This window comes from Schistocerca gregaria, unplaced genomic scaffold (assembly GCF_023897955.1).
Source record: "Schistocerca gregaria isolate iqSchGreg1 unplaced genomic scaffold, iqSchGreg1.2 ptg000980l, whole genome shotgun sequence".
NCBI lineage: Eukaryota > Metazoa > Arthropoda > Insecta > Orthoptera > Acrididae > Schistocerca > Schistocerca gregaria.
In genome coordinates, this window is record NW_026062331.1 from 2,056 (window position 1) to 18,907 (window position 16,852).

The 16,852-nt window shown below is 47.3% G+C and overlaps 4 protein-coding genes across 4 annotated transcripts; 1 reads left to right on the forward strand and 3 right to left on the reverse strand.

Moving 5' to 3' along the window:
- Nucleotides 1-4,399: 4,399 nt before the first annotated feature.
- On the reverse strand, nt 4,400-6,814 carry LOC126326192 (uncharacterized). Its single transcript, XM_049995571.1, has one exon. It carries the CDS (start codon nt 6,812-6,814, stop codon nt 4,400-4,402), a length of 2,415 nt encoding a protein of 804 aa, XP_049851528.1.
- A 658-nt stretch (nt 6,815-7,472) lies between these two features.
- Nucleotides 7,473-10,046, reverse strand: LOC126326223 (aspartate--tRNA ligase, cytoplasmic-like). The gene is made up of 3 exons (XM_049995603.1): nt 9,898-10,046; nt 9,747-9,792; nt 7,473-9,549 (listed from the first exon to the last, which is right to left on the reverse strand). The coding sequence occupies exons 1-3, from the start codon at nt 9,942-9,944 to the stop codon at nt 7,897-7,899; spliced, it is 1,746 nt and encodes a 581-aa protein (XP_049851560.1). The 5' UTR covers nt 9,945-10,046; the 3' UTR covers nt 7,473-7,896.
- A 128-nt stretch (nt 10,047-10,174) lies between these two features.
- On the reverse strand, nt 10,175-11,508 carry LOC126326194 (DNA repair protein RAD51 homolog A-like). Its single transcript, XM_049995572.1, has 3 exons — nt 11,289-11,508; nt 11,034-11,181; nt 10,175-10,971 (listed from the first exon to the last, which is right to left on the reverse strand). Exons 1-3 carry the CDS (start codon nt 11,436-11,438, stop codon nt 10,175-10,177), a joined length of 1,095 nt encoding a protein of 364 aa, XP_049851529.1. The 5' UTR covers nt 11,439-11,508.
- A 185-nt stretch (nt 11,509-11,693) lies between these two features.
- LOC126326200 (ataxin-2 homolog) lies at nt 11,694-14,328 on the forward strand. The gene is made up of 3 exons (XM_049995579.1): nt 11,694-11,956; nt 12,168-12,309; nt 12,420-14,328. The coding sequence occupies exons 1-3, from the start codon at nt 11,919-11,921 to the stop codon at nt 14,085-14,087; spliced, it is 1,848 nt and encodes a 615-aa protein (XP_049851536.1). The 5' UTR covers nt 11,694-11,918; the 3' UTR covers nt 14,088-14,328.
- Nucleotides 14,329-16,852: the final 2,524 nt, after the last annotated feature.

The window sequence follows — 16,852 nt, forward strand, 5'->3', positions numbered from 1 at the left end:
ACAACCAGCCGCTCAACGAGGACGCGCAGAACGTCAAGCGATACCTCCAAGCGCAAAGCAAGCTCGTGTCGAGCGAGATCGAAAAGCTCAGAGACAGCTTGAAAAGCTCGCTTGACCTCTACAACACTTTGAAAAAACACATTTTGTCCGTCGAAGACGACCGGCGCTCGGACGCGGACATCGCTCGCTCTCTGTTGTCGGGGTCTCCCGGCGGCCGTAAGCCCCCCCTCTCGAAGCATTCGCCTCTGCTGCAGAAGGACCGACGCTTCGTCTGGGCCTCTCCGAGCTTCAGACCGGGCCAGACCTCTTTCCCCACCGCTCTCACCGCGTCGTGTCACCAACCCTACGTCGCCTGGCGGCTGCCCGGCTCGCTCGCCGCTCAACGGCCCAGTGCCAAGTCGCGTCTCGACCTGAGCTCCGACGACGTCTTCTCGGCGTTCAGCGACTTCATCGCCGCCAACTCCGACGAGATCGTGAGGCAGGTGAAGCGAGTCAAAAAACTCGAGAGGATCGCCGAAGAAATATTGCACCAAAAAAAAGAGCGCCCAAAAACTATCGGCATTTCTTCTTCTGTCAACGACGAATCCCCTCGCCGCCGAGCCCCGTCCGACCCCTGCGAAGAGGCGGCCTTCGACGGCGGTCCGGCGTCGGAGACGGGCAAGCTGTCGGACCGCTTTCTGCCCCTCCACTGGAAGTGGGACTTTCTGAAGAACGACCTGTTGCGCATGAACGACGCGGCGGACATCGTCGCAGTTGAAGAAGAAGAAGAAGAACGCTCTGAATCCGGCGTTCGGAAGCACGCCCCGTCTCTGCCCGAGGGCGCCGGGGCCTCTCGTTCGACGCGAAAAGCGGACCAGTCGGACCTGCGCGAAAGCAAAAGAGCCGGCGGAGAAAAAGGCGAGGTCGGAGCCGTCCAGAAGAAGTCACCAGCGGGTGCGGCCGAGAGCACGGAGCCGCCTCAGCGCCAAAGAGAAGTGGTGAATCCCTTCAGCCACGTCGAGGCGGAACTGGCTCGCCATTTGAACATCGGTCAGCGAGTGCCGTTGAAGGGCGCCAGCTTTGCCTGGAAGGTCCAAAAGCTTTCTCCCCCGTTTCCACCCTCGAAGTCAGCCTCGTCACAGCAACCTCTCGAAAGCAGCGAAGACGCGTCGGAGACCAAAAAAGAAGGCGTCGCCAGAGTTGCCGAACAACAACCGATCGCGCCGCCAACTTCGGAAAAGCCGGCGCCGTCGAGCTTCGGCGCCCCCTCCGACCCGGCGAACTCGCCCGGCCCCTCTCCGCAGCGCCCCGCGCCCCCCCTCGCGCAAAAAGACGACTCGAGGGACCGCGAGGCGCCGTCGAAACAGGGCCAGCCCACCAAAGACGACGGTTCGAACGCTTTTCAGCAAAGCGCACCCTCGCCTACGGCGGACTCGAGCTCGTCGGCCCCGGAGACGCCGGGCAGAGGCACCTTGAACTTCGCGCCTCAAAACAAAACGGCCGCAGACACTCCGCTCTCCAATTTGCAAGTCGGACAACAAGACTTCAAGGAGGGCGGCCAAAAGACCAATTTTTCTCCATTTTCGGCGTTCCAAGCCAAGAGCAACGCGTTTTCGTCAGCTTTCGTCAAGCAAAAAGAGCCTCCGTCCGTGCCAGATGTCGCCTCCTCTGCTTGCACGTCCCCCCAAACGGAAGAATTTAAAAAGACCGACCCCGCCGATCTCGACGTCCCTCCTTCCGCGACGCCACCCCAATCGACCGCGGAGAACAAAACAAGCGACAAACCGGCCGACGCGGCGACGCCATCGAGTCCAAAGGCCCAGACCCCCTCCGCTTCCGCCTCTGCCAAGCACGTCCAGGACGAAAACAAAGCACCTGGGCCAACGACCATCACACCTTCTTCGCCTAAATCGCCGCAGCTAAACGCGTTTCCTTCATTTTCGGCCACGCCTGCAAAAGCCGCGTCATCCGAGCATGCCTTTTCTTGCTCGTCTCTCCCGCCCGAGCCCACGCCCTCGTCACCACCGTCACCGTCACCCGACAGTCCGCGACCCGCTTCCACCGCATTCGGAACCGGCGCGTCCAAGCCGTCTTCGGCGTCGAGTCCGTTTCCGTTCTTCTCTCCCGCCGCGCCCAACAGCAGCGGCAACGGCTTTCAAGGCGCCTCCGCTCCCGCCAAAGACGGCACCTCCCCGGCTCCCGAGAGTCAGAACGCAACCGGCTGGCCGAACGCCGCCCCGCAAGGCGCTCAGTCCACCAGCGCCTTCGGGAAGACGGGCACCTTTCCGAGCTTCACCTCCTCGTCCAAGTTCGGCCAGACGTCAACCTTCGGCTCGACGAGCGCCTGGCCCTCCTCGTTCTCCTGTTCTTATTCTCAAGGTGGTTCGAACAATCCAAGCGGATTCGCGAGCGGCTCCGGCTTTCAATCCTCCGGCAACGACGGGTTCAAAAAATACCTAGACAGTGCCAAAAACAACGCGCCCGCCAACCCCAAAGGCGGCTCTGTCGTCGGTGGCAGCAACGCGGCGTCCGGATTCGGCAACGTATCTAGAAACGCTCCCAGCGGGTTCGCAAACGCCGCTATCAACGCTGGCAACACGAGCGGATTCGGCGCAAGTACCAGCGGCGCCACCGCCCCCCCCTCTAGCAGCTTCGGCGTCCCTACCGACATGAAGGGCAAAAGCGGCTTCGGCGGCTTCTCCAACAGCAACTCCATCGCCAGCAGCGGGTTTTCCGGCGCCGCCAAAAGCTCCTCCACCTTCGGAGCCACTTTCAACAACGGCAGCGGGTTCGGCAACGTCCCTCCTCCTTCCAGCGCGTTTCCCAGCGCATTCAGTCATCCGTACAACAATAACGCCAACAACTCGGCTCAATTCGACAGCAACTCCGCCAGCAGCAACAACAACCAATTCGGAAGCGCCACTCCTCCAACGACTGGCTTCGGAAACTCGCCCCTCGCTCCCAACGCAAGCAACTTCGAAAACCGCTCGTCGCTGTTTGGCAAGACTAGCGCGTTCGCAGCCCCTCCTTCCGCTGCCAATCCAAAAAGCGGCGCCTTCGCGGGCTTCGGCCAAGTCTCGAACCCACCGTCTTTCGGAACCCCTAGCGAACTCAAGCCCAAGAGCGGCTCGGGCTTTCAAAGCGCCTTTGGCAGCGGGAACCAAGCTAAGCCTTCCAACAGCTCAATTTGGAATTCCGCAAGGCGCTGACGCGAAAAACTTTTTGCGTGAAAAGGAACGCCCTGTTCGTTCAAAACTCACACACAAACATAAATCACGCCGCCATCGCATCAACCGCGCAAACCAGATTCTATCCTCTCCACCCTCCGGGAACCCTCTCGCTTCTCTCTCCAAGCAGCCTACCTTGGCGCGCCCGATTCAAGCTGAACGACTACGGCCACCCCCTCTCAAAAATGGCCCCAGAAGCGTCCGTTTTTTCGCGTTTATGTTCTTCCTTTGTCGTCAACTCTGCCACGCACGAGACACTCCGCCCTCCTCGAGCGGGGGCAAAGCCCGCTGCACGGCGAGTCCTCTCGCGACCACTTCGGCGAGAGGCCCCGAGAAACCTCGGACGTCCCAGGCCCCGTGCGTGCCGGCGACGCGGGCAAAGCGTTAACGGAAGCGCCGCGTGCACAGGTCGAACATACTGCGGTCCTTCGTGCCCGTCAAAAGCGCGCAAGAGCACGGGCGCTGGCTCTCGAGCCACTTCTAGATCTGTACAAATTCGTCGCACATGGACCGCGCTTCTCGGCCAGAAAAACCAACAAGCCCTGCCGTCTCCTACCCTCGTGGTCTGTCCGCCGACCAAGAGCGAACGCGGCACTTGGCAAATCTGTCAAGCGCGAGTGTGAAATGTGAAAAAAAATGTACGCTCGGTCAAAGCGCTCTCTTGTCACCTTCTGAAACAGCGCAGGCGGCGCTGAGATGCGGTCCGTGTCTACCAGCTTTTAAATGCCTCGGGCGGTATGCGAAGGCTGGCGTTGCGCGATATAGGGGATCTGTACCCTGAAAAAGGGATCATTTGATCGAATATATAATCGCGTGTCGTTGCAGCGACAATTTAGACAGGTGCGTACATTGTCCACGGCCCCTCCCTTCTGTGGGGCGCACCGAGCGAAGCCCATAGAGTGCGGCTCCGTGCAGTCCGACGGACGAGAACTGATGTGCTCAGCTCCAGGATGAATTTAGTGGTATTACCTGTCATTATTTGTGTGCTGTCAAAATCGTCAACGGTGGTCAAAGTTTTTTTTGTGCCTTGATAGTCAGCTCAGCTCGTTTTACTTGGTACCGCGGTGAGCGTGCGCACAGAGGAACCCAACTGTAGAAGGTCCTCCTCCTCCTCCCCATTGGGGAGAAAGAGAGTCCAAGGCGATAGTTAGGGGGGGGAGGGCTTTGCGAAGCTCGACGGTGTCTCGCCGAGTTCACGATTTTTTTAAATACATCCGCAATTCGGCCATGAGTTCTGGTCTTTCTGACAGAAGGTTTTGAAACTTCAGGTGTAAGTCTTTTTTTTTAATGACCTGATGCTGGAACTGTACGAGCAGGCTTTGAAACGCGAACCACTCGTATTTGGTGAGCTGGCACTTGAGGTTTTTGAGCAGCTGCGCGGCTTTTTCCGCGTCCTCGTGGGTGACACGCGTGGGCTTCAGAAAAAGGACTAGCGGTTTAGGGAGGCCGGGCGAATGGAGGCAAGCGGCTGCGTTGGCATTTATCACGCCGTCATCCGTGGGGCCATTGGGCTTGCGAGACGTTCCATGCGCGGCGTCGGTACGAATCGACGTCGGGTTTCTGTCAATTGGAAAGGAGTGCTTGTTAGACGTGAGAAATTTTGTCAGAGACATGAAAGCATGTCCAGGATTTTCGTATATTTTGACATAAGGCCGGAGCCAGTGACTCAAATAAGACATAGAGGACGCGTGGGCGAATCGCTCGTCCGCGAAAAGGATGGCGCCGTAGTCCTTTTGATGCCGGACTATTCGCCCTATCACGTGATTGATGGAATACCAAGCCATCTGGTTATACCAGTCTGAGCTGGTGAAGGTTCTTCTGGAACTCAACGACATCTTAGCAGCTCTTTCATCTAAATAGGCTCGCTTCATTTTAACGCGTTCGTCAAATCCGGATGCGTACGGGATTCCTATCACCACGATCGCCCTTCCGTAGTCGTCAGTAAGGTCCAATTCCTCGCACGCCTTGCCTCGATACGCCACAAACAGAATGGCGCCGTTCGCTTCCGAGACGCCTTGATCCGCGACTTTTTGGTAGTAGTTCATGATCGACGCCTTCAGCTTACCTGGGTCTTTGTGCTCCCGAACAGGAAGTTTGTATTTGCAGATGTTGCTCCAAATCGCGACGTGGCTCGCTTCTTCCGGCTCTTTCCAAATTCTCAGACATTCCTCCATGAACCGGTACGAAGGAAAAAAAACCAGTACGCCGCCGCTCGTTATTCGCGCGACGTTGACCAGAGTGTATCCCAGACTCCGCTTATAGGCGTCGCAGCGCGTGTGATAGGAGGAGTTGAGAACCGCTCCGTCGACCGCGCTGGACACGATTCCAACCCATATTTGCGAGGGAGACACAATATGAGAATTCCAGATTGTAACGGGAAACGAAAGCTTAAATTCAAATCTGACCATATCTAATGACGGTAACGTTCCAGCGGTGAATATCAAGTTCCACAAGCACGACCTCGTCAAATCAACCATTGCCAATCCCGGGTTCAAGCACCAATAGACAATCCTTTTTATAGGCCCATTGTCACACACCAGGTAATCGTACTCTTGCTCAAATGTCAACCTGTAATGTTCTAGAAAATCTGTCAAGGGAATTTCTCTAAACAGCTGTGACAGGCGGTCCCCTACAAGCGAGAGACCGCTCCACCCAGCGCCTAGATGGCCGCCTTCTTTCTCAAATCGAAAAGAGTCCAGCGAACGACAACGCTTTGTCTTATTAAACGCGGCAATGTGCTCGATAATCTTAATGTAGCCAGGCAAGCTCTCCGAGTCAATACCAGCTTTTTCAAATATGTCAAACATGCGCTTCCCACACAAATGACCAGGTCTCATTTGCGAAAAATAGTCGCTTGTCTCGATGTTGGCTTTGAGCTTTTCCAAGGCCTCGAGAAGCCGCTGCAACTCACTCTCTAGGTCGCAGTCGAGCCTTTTGCTCCGCTTCGTCATCCTTTCCCGCATCTGGCCGCGCTGCTGCACCAAGTTCGCGTACCGCCTGAGCTCGGATATCGCCAGTCCTACCTCGACGTTCGTAAGCGAAAAAGAACTGCGCTCCAACGTAACGTCCTCAATATTGCGTACCTCATCGACGATGACGACCGCGCCTCGCAAGCAAACTTGAAGCAACTCGCGAACGCGCCTGTCGACGAGGTCGCTGTAAAACATAAAGAGAACGTCCGCTCTGGACTGTTGCTCTCTCGAGATAAAGTACGGACACGCCTCGTTCGATAAGCCCCATTGAATCAGGTCCTCGATGTCTTTGACAAGCGGGGACCGGTGCAAGCAAGAGTTGCCGTAATAACGACACTTGCCCTGTTGTACCAAACTAAAACACACACGGCTGTGCGTCGGCGCATCTCGCAAGTGAGACAAAGCCGGGTTGAGGCACAAATGAGACTGGCTCCCCAACACGCATGCGCTAACAGATGAGGCGTACGGAGTGCGGTAAAACTCAGACAGCGCGTGGCTCAGTTGAGCGTGGGATCCGCATGCATACACAATCTTTGGCGGCCTCTGACCGGTCCCTGACCAATTGCCGACGCTCTTGTCAATCTCAACGCAAGAACCCCCGGGCTTTCGACGTTCAGGTACCTGCACGCCGCCCATGCAAGACTTAAACCTGATTTGATTCAACCCGTTCTCTCTCCATGCCATCACCGCCGACAACAGGCACAGCGTTCTTTCAGTACCCGCGGGGCTTTCCAAAAACGCATTCTTTCTCTTTGACGTGTCGCACAAATTAAAAAAAGAGTCAGGCGTACACCTTCAGAAAAAGCCAACAAACCGTCCAACCACATGCCTCCTGCAGCGCTTGAACGACTCGGTTCATATACAGTATCTGACATCGATAGGGACTATGTGGGAACAGGACCCTTATTCCCCTTACACCGACGCTAAAAAAAGATGCAGCGTTGTCTGCGGTCATATACCCCACTCAGATCGCGCAAGGCAATTCCCGACCTATCTGGCGCGCGTCGAAGCAATCGATAGACTTGGTCGTGATTAAAGAGGCCGTAGCATGTATTGAGACTCTGAAACAGACGAACAAAACAAAAATTATAACGATCTTTTTACGACCGAAATTTACGTCATTTATGATGCCCCTTCATTCGGCCTGAGGGGTGCGTTGAATTCCAATTTTTCGACCTCTTTTTGAGCGTTTCCAATGGAGCAGCCAGACGATACGATGACGGTAGAGCAATTTTTGCATTCCCTTATTGCTAAAGAACAACAAAAGCTGCAGCTTCAAGTTGAAAGGAAAATAGGGGTATGATCCGCTAGTATACCAATGTGTGGATAATAACACTGGTACACACAGCGCCTTTACGGCGTCTCCCCGATTATTGCGCCAGCACAGAAATTGTCTTACTCGGCTGTGACTCTGTATTTTTCCTAGCCGTTTTCACCGCGCGCACTCACACAGCTCTCGTTGACGACCTATTTTTAGGAATTTGTAGAAAAGGCCCAGCTGGTGAGGGAAAAAATGCTAGAGGAGAACAAGGACCTTGACTCAACACTTTGTTCAAACACGCAACTCGCGAAGGCATCAACAAAAGAAACGAACTGACCACATAAAAAATGTTTTCAAAACAATATTGTGCGTTTTTTTTAGTTCGGGCTTTGCCTTGGCACTTGGGAAAATTCGTTATCATTCATGGACTTCGATCATGCAACGCAAGTCACCGAGTTCAAGGTAGTAAACGGTAGGGGTCACGTGGGAACATCGCCGTCTTCCTGATGTTGTTCAAACCTAGGTACAGCATAACCACGCGCTCCAATCCGATGCCTCCTCCTCCATGAGGTGGCGCCCCGTAACAGAAAGTGTCTATATAATTCTTTATCGTCGGTGGGTCGACGCCCCTTTCTATGGCTCGTTGCGTGAGCATTTCCGGATCGTGAATTCGCTGCGCACCGCTGCACATTTCTTCTCCACGGATAAACATGTCATAAGCGTTGGCGTAGTTTGGGTCTTCCGGACAGGCCATCGAATAAAATGGACGGATCTGGCTAGGAAATTTGTCGATAATGTAAAAGTCGGTTTGATACTTTCGGTATATGATTTCACCTAGCATTCTTTCTTGAGCAGCATTTAGGTCGTCGAAGTACCCGATGTCAACCCCCGCGTCTCGCAACAGATCTATGATCTCGACGTATTTTAGGATGGGAGTTTCTTCTAGGTATTTGATAGGGCGAAACGGATATTGCTGATTGATGATCTCCAGTTCTGGAGCAAAATGCTTTTCAATTTTTGCAAATGTGTACGTGAACAAATTACTTAAGACCGTCAAGACTTCGTGGTAATGTTGGTAGATTTGCATTTCGATGTCGACTCCGGTAAATTCGGTCATGTGGCGAGGGGTATCGGAGCGTTCTGCGCGGAAAACTGGACCAATTTCAAACACGCGGTCGAAATCTGCGCCAATCGCCATTTGCTTGTAAAACTGAGGTGACTGAGCCAAGTAGGCGTTTCGCTCGAAGTATTTCACGGCGAACACTTCGGCGCCCCCTTCACTGGCCTCGCCGACAAGTTTTGGAGTGTGAATTTCAATAAATGATTGGGAAATAAGATACTCCCGGAAAAATGCGGTGGTGGCGCTCTGAATGGCGAAAATTGCTTGATTCGCTGCTGTTCTTAAATCAATTATGCGATTATCTAACCGAGTGCTCTGATCCACATCTACGTATTTCACGGCGCGTCCCTTTGTGTCTGTAAGCAGATCAACCTCCTTTTGAGCTCTCTGAATAGCCTCCTCTTCCGACGGAGAGCCGACTTTCAGCTGTTCTAGCTGCTCGCGTGCTTTCTTCAGTTTTTCGTCCAACTCGACCAATTCTCGGCGCTGTGCTTCCAATAGGGATTCAGGGATTGAGGCATCCTGAACGCGCAACGGCAGCGTCTGTCTAACACCACTAACAACCCAAGCAGTTATGGGCTTCAGTTCAACGTCTTGTTGGCTGGTGCTTTCGATTTTCTCTTGTACCCTCGACACAGTAGCATAGACGTCAATAATCGACTCAGGTTTGATTTTCGATAGCCAATTTACCATTGCTAGGGGGACGTTCCCCTCCTCGTCGGCCTGCGCCAAGACCTGCACCGTGGCCCAGCGCTGACGCAGCGTAATGAAGCACATCCCAGAACCGGCCTTGCGCACGCGGTGAATGCGCCCCCGAACCCACACTTTGGAGCCATGTAACTTCGCCGTCAACTGATCGATTGCAACATACACTCGCCTTTCTTGCGAATTCTTCAATGGCGCCTCGACCAGCGGACGAGTCCCAAACAAGTGGCTATATTTGGACAAATCGACAACTTGCTGAGGAGGTTCTTGGGCCTTTTTTGCAGCCTATTTGTCACAGCACGCTCAATGAGGACACAAACGCTTAAAACTGACAAAAACTAAAAACGTATACGTCTCAGATCCTTCGTGTGAGGCAGTTCGACCTCATTCAGCCAGAACTGTACCGGAAGAAAAATTTTATCGAAGACTGAATAGACCCTCTGTCGTACGAGACAAAAATGAACTCAATATTAAATGCGTACAATAGCGGCCGCCTTTTTCTCCCTGGCCTTGAGTTTATTCAGCTCTCTTAGTGAATGAGGTCAGATATGATAACGAAAGCTAGCCGTGCATAGAAAATTTTAACCTTAGCTGCCAAATTGATTTTTTATGTTGCGAGTGCGACCTACGTACTTTTTACTCAGTTTAGCAGGATCTGTCGATTCCTCTCGGCGTTCCATGTTACGTGCAAAATCAAAATGAATATACGGCGATTAATCCCGGAACCTGATCTAGAGCGTGCTCACTTTGCACCTTTATAAAGCGAGATACAACAATAACTGGCTCTATACACAAATCCGGCATTTCTTTGACGTAACCTTTTAATTTTACGACATAGAACTGGTTAAAAAAAGGACATACGCTAGGCAAGTGTGCGATACACCAACGAAAATATATATACAATCTTTTTTTAAATATCGACTTTGGCATCTTGAATGCCGTCTGCTTCAATTGCGAAGACGGCCTCTGATTCGGGAAGATTGGGAGAATCGTAAATTTTGCAGATTCTAGAATTTCCTCTTCCCTTTCTCAAATACAACCTCGTCGTCGACGCGTGCGCAATGATGTTTCCCCCTATTGGCTTTAATTGGGGCCCGGCGAACATTCCCGCGCCACTGTCTACAGTCGCTACCACCTGGTTTGTGATCACCACAGCAACTCCGAACTCGTCCGCCAATCTCATCAAAGATCGCAAAAACTTGGCTAAGTGCATTTGGCGATCAGACAGCTGTCCTCTGCCGCTGTAGTCAGTACGATACAAAGCCGTTGCGGAGTCAACGACGATCAATGCAAATCTGGAATCGGCCATCATTTGCGCTGCTTGCATCAAAAGCTTAGTCTGATGATCCGAATTAAAAGCACGGGCAACCGCAATGTTGTCCAGCACGTCACTACCCCGAAGAGCATATCTCTCTGCAATAGCTAGGCACCTTTCTGGACGAAAAGTATTTTCAGTGTCAATATATAGGGCCTTTCCTTCGCCGCCGCCATGATCTACGGGGAGTTGGCAGGTCACGCAGAGCTGATGACATAATTGTGTCTTACCAGTTCTGAATTCACCAAAGATTTCCGTGATACTTCCAGTTTCGACACCGCCGTCTAACAGTTGGTCTAACTCTTTTGAACCCGTGGAAATTTGAATCACTTCGTTTCTTGTAGCTTGCATGTCGGTAGCTGTCACGAAGCCCATGGTGATATACTTAGACGCTGGAAAAGCACAAGTCAGTACGTGAGGAAAAAATCTTGTACAAAATGTTGAACACACTTACTTTCAGCTAAAAGCTTGTCTGCCTTGCTCTCTCCAATTCCCTTGACGGCAAGAATTTCTCTCTTTGTAGCCATAGCAATCGCCTCACAAGTGTAATAGCCGGCATCTTGAAGTCGCCTTATTTCAGCCGCAGTGACACACCCAGACGCCTTTTGAACAAGTTTTAATTCAAGCCCTTTTATGAGCACTGGCAATGCTATGCTGTGGCTATAAATGTAGCCTTCCCATACCGCGCATAGCTAAGATGTATCCGCACCTGTAGGACAGAAAGGTCGTGAGGGCCAACGTGCTCTGTATTTTCTTCAGAAACTAGTTCTTCAGATGCCATCTCAGATGTAGGGACAATTTCTTCTTCCTCTTCATCCGAAACTAAAGCATCTTCAGTTTGCCTCCTTTGTTTAGACATACTGTAAAGTGTGCCTCGAAAAAATAGTTGAAGTGGTAGCTGCCAGCCGAGAGAAATGAGAAACTACAATATCAATTCACATAAAACGTGAAGGATACATGAGATTTAATATTTTGATTTTTGCCTGTTCGTTATAGAGAGAAGTTCTTTTATAGCATGATAGGTTGATTCGTCTGCTCTCAAAATGCCTATTCTTTTTGAAATTAATTATTGGGGGCAATAACATTATGCAAATCCTTCATTTTATACTACATGTTTTTCGGTCTGTAATTCATTTTCTGTAAACCTCAGTACCACAAAATTGGTTTGCTTTGCGCCAAAACAATCCGGGGTATATTATTTTCTGACGGCAGAATATTACAGGCGTTCTCATAGTGGCACCAAGGAGAAGTCATAGAGCTGCAAAGTTGGCAGCATTGAAATTGAGCACCTTTACAAACTCTTAGCGTTTCGAACTCGTCACTCCACTGAGCTAGTCAGATGAACTCAAGCAGGGGATGCAGGGAAAAGTCATATAGGTACGCGATCTACTCTCTGAAAATGGGCTATATTTTTACCTGCACGACAGTACCATTTTTTTAAAAAGCGCACGAGACTCGCCTCGAGTCTGGCTTGATTGGCGAATCCTTCCGATAAGTCGTGCTGTATTTGAGAGACAACTCTGTGTTTTCCGGACATATTTTCGGCAATGAGAGCAGAAAAGGGTTTTTGTCACTGACACTATTTTAGCTCCCACAAGCGAGAAGAATTTGGAAGCAGAGGCAATCAAGGGGCCTCTCATCATGGTGGGGGTCACGGTAACCAAAATTATACAGGCAATTCAAGACCTACAAACGCAGATCGTATTCACTGGGCCTTTCTGTCTTGCATTGTACGTCGTAAACTTTCATTGCTCGCGTGCGCTTATTTTTTGTAGGCATATTTTGTTCTAATGTGTTTTGTTCTTCTGCGCGTGTTTGCCTTTTCTCGTCGGAACCAAAGGGAAAAAAAGTGGTCGTTCAACTCAAGGATGGCCAGTGCTGGGAAGGGATTTTTCATGTTAGCAACATTATCAGTTCAACTGCAGAGCCTTCTGTTATGAGTAGTTACAACAAAAGATATGGCATCGTTTTGAAAATGGCACACAAATTGCCCAAGGGAGATAAACCCGAGACTCAGCAACCATGCCCCGTTCTCGCAATTGCCGATAACGAGTTCGAATCAATGAGAGTTGTGATGACCGACGCTTCTTGGGGCCCATCAGGCAACACTTTTTTGACTGACTCTGAAATTACAAAATCCAACGTCTACCCGGAAAACCGAAAATTGCAATCCTGTGAATGTCTTTTAGATAAAGATGACAGTATTGTTGGCACACTTGAGGAGATATCTGAGGCCAACAGTGATAGCAAACCATTTGATCAGTTTGAAGTCAATAGGCGCAAGTTTGGCGTTTTGTCTACATTTAACGAATCCATTTATGCTGCTCCACTTGACAAAGAGAGCGAATTTTACAAGGCCAATGAGGCTAGTGCAGAAAAAGTAGCTCGTGAAATTGAGTCTGCCAGTACTAAGAATGCACACGTAGCAGAGGAGAGAGGTCAGAAAGTCGAGGAAGATTGTGAGGAGAAATATTCATCGAGTCAGCCTCAGCATTTTAAGTCTCGAAATGCGAACAATTCAGCCACTTATGACAACACAAAAATTACCTCTAATCGCAATTCTGCACATTCAAACACCTTCAATCGCTACAACACCACCAATTCTCTTTATTCTAATACCAAGCAATCCGTTGAGTCAGCAAAGCGTCCCTCTGACCAGACGCAGCAGGCTACGTCTGACGTCTCTTGGAAAAAGGAGTCGAGCGAGAAACCGAAGTCCTCGCACGATTTTAATCATCGAAATTATGACAAATCGAAACCACATTCCAGTTCGAATCCATCAAGACAGGCATATACCCTCAACAATCCAGGAGAATCTGCTAATGGTGCTAAGAGTACCAGCAACAGCGGTGAAAATAAGAATACCTCGAATGACAGCAATGCAAGTGGTAGTAACACATCTCACAACACTGGCTCAAACGCTTCTGCCGATAGTAAAAGACCAAATGTGCAAAATACGAAAAAGAAGCTGAACCCTAATGCAGCGGAGTTTAGATATGGTGCAGGGGTATTAGGACTTATTGATACTGCCAATCAAAATTGCCTAAGCGAAATGCAAGCTTTATCTATGCAGCCGTACTTTGCCCAATCTCAGGCCTTTAACTCCTCTCATGCTGCTATGCCATGGATACAATCCAGATCCGCTTCAATACCTTCTTTGCCTCAACCCGCTCACGCGTACGCCAACATAATCGTCCCTACCTCGCTCGAGAAAGCTGTGACTGAATCTGTCGATGCCCAGCCCAAAACGAGTTGGAAAGACAAACTATCCGTAGCCAATCTCAAACCCTTGTGTGAGATTTACGATCATGCGCTTGAAAAGATCATGTATTATCATATGATCATTCAAGAGAGTTGGAATGAACAAACTCAGCCTCTTATTGGAAACTTTAAGCCATTTACAGGATATTATGATTCCCAGTACCTTCAAAGTCCCTATGTACAGTGCTATCCTCAGGGCCCCTACTATGACTATTACAAGGTGGGAGGCATGCACAGACAGTGCTAGACGTCATAAAAATTGTCTCATAAGATTCGCTGTAGCATATGTATGCATATGGTAAAGTGCACACACACTCTTCAGATTAGACTTCTAGATATAGCATATTCATATAGTATTTGTACGACTCGACATGAAGACGCGCGTGTCTATCGATTCACCACTCAACTCTACCAATTTACCTGACACATATATTCTCATCGGCTGTGCAGTCGGCGCCCTTTCTGTCATCCCTATGCATTGCTCAACTTAATTATTTCTAGAATATTTAGGGCAGACGTAATTTTGAGTTCATAGTTCATCTACCTCCCCAAGCTATAGCCCCATTATTTTTTGCACACAGTACGGTGTCCTCTGAGCTGCGCTGGTTGATACTAATATGGTATTTTTTGAGTCACATACGCCTTGTATATTTCCGCTAAGGAATTTTTTTTTTGGAGTTTTTGAGCAGCCAAAATGTGTCAGCTAGAAAATTACGTCAGGTCGACAAGCGTAGTTCCTTTGTCGTGGTGAGCCTCATTTTTTTTTCATTCACTTTTTTCATTTTTGCAACCAATTGTCTAGATGTGGAATAGTTCGAAAATTTTAAAGACAGGTTTGAAATCCAACTAGAATCCTTGTTGAGGCTAGGAAAGAATGGTGACAAAGCAATTTTTTTAGTGTTTTCTCGCCACTCACTCTGTCCATACAATAAAACAAATAACTGGTATTGATATATACTCTGCAAGATCGTTGTATTATAAAATACAACAAATATAGGATAATGAGTAATATTGGGGTAGGATGGAATAATGGAAAAGAGTATATATACATATGTTATGATGTGAAAAGAGTGTACGAATAGTGTGATATGATGGAATATGTGAATAGTGTATAGACAGCGTAATAAAATGAACAGTGTATAGATGTGTGAGTAGTACGATGTGGTGGAATGTATGAGGTATTGTGATATGGAGTGTGGGGGTGTATGAGACGACAGTATGATATTTAGAAGAATTGGAAGGGTATGCGTAGAATAATATAACAGAGAGTGAGTGTGCAAATAGTTAGGATAGAGAAAGGGTATGCGTGTGCATGGTTGTTATAATAGAGTGAAGAGTATATGTGAATAGTATGAGATAGTGAAGAGAGTGTATCAATATAGAGAATAGTGTCAGATATATGAATAAATACAACATTATAGGTATATATAATGATGATAGATACGTTATATATAAATATATATGTATAAAAATATATATTATCTACAAACAGTTATCAATAACCCTATATTATCTCAATAAAAATATATAAATATAACAAAATGTCATATATATCTGGATTCAGTTATTATGATGCTATACCAATGAAGTCTTAAACCAAAAATCACATCATATATCATCGATTTAAAATTTTAATATAAAATACGATAATATAGTAATATTGTTGATAAAAAACAACAAAAGTATAACCGTCATAAAATGTATCAATATAATATAGTAAATATGTTGTCGTATAGATAGTATTGTTATAGAAATGAACAAGATTATGATGTGAAAATAGCTGAACACGTGTGTATGTAATATATAATAAACTCAAAATTATGAGACTTGTATTAATGACGTATGTGTGTGTATATCAGTTTGTGTAGAACAGATAGAAATAAGATAATAATATGCGAAAGTAATGTTGTAGAGATGAAATGATAAATAATTGTATATATAATGTATGCATAACATATCGATATGTATATACTCAATAATATAATATGTTGTATGACTGTTGACAATCTCAATCATGATGTGTTTTATATCAAAACGACTATTTAATAGTTCTGTGTATAATGGTTATTGATAAAAAAAATAATAAAGGACGATATTAGAGTATTGATAAATAAAACTGAATAGGTATATAATGGCAGGTTATGTTATGGATTATGTGTATACGTGTGGATAATGTGGTTATAGATGACACTAAATACGTGTTAATATGTGAATAATATCAGCTTAATAAAAATAGATAAACAGACGATATATAACATTACAAATATCATCTATGCTTACATATGTATATACATAATATAGAAAACAGGAGGGTCAAATATGAATGAATATATTATGAATAATCGTATAGATTATGGTGTAATTAGGTTATGAGATCTATATGTAGTGTAATAATAATAAAGATCAAATATATTTACGTTTTATAACTGATTAATTGTTGAATATCACCAGAGATAGAGAACTTTTTAAATGCATATTATTTATAATAACATACAAGATAAAATGTAGTCTAGTTGGATTTAATGGGAACGATATAAAAAATACAGATCTTTCATTTACTATGAATCTGTTTGAACACAGTAAAATGATAATGAAAAAAATGTCATGTTATTATATAACCAGGTCATTATCTGTCTTGCACTAAAATAACTAGAATAGAAGATAACAATGGTGTGTAGTGGATACGTATATAATATATATAATAATAACAAAACTAATATAAAACATTACGAGACACGTACATTTGACTTAGAGGTAATAATAAGATAAAATGCTAATATAAGAACAAGGGCAATAACACTATATTAGATGAATGTAAAGTGGATAGAAATCTAATAATAATTGATAGTATTGTGGCAATTAGAGGATACGCAATATTAAAAATATAAAAGGCTCGATTGTAATAGATAGTTTGGCTATAATTAGATATGGTAGCAGCATAGAAGGCTGTATTATGAATATGGCGAACTCTATTATTGTTATAGAACGGAGATCATGGCTAGAGTCGTTCGG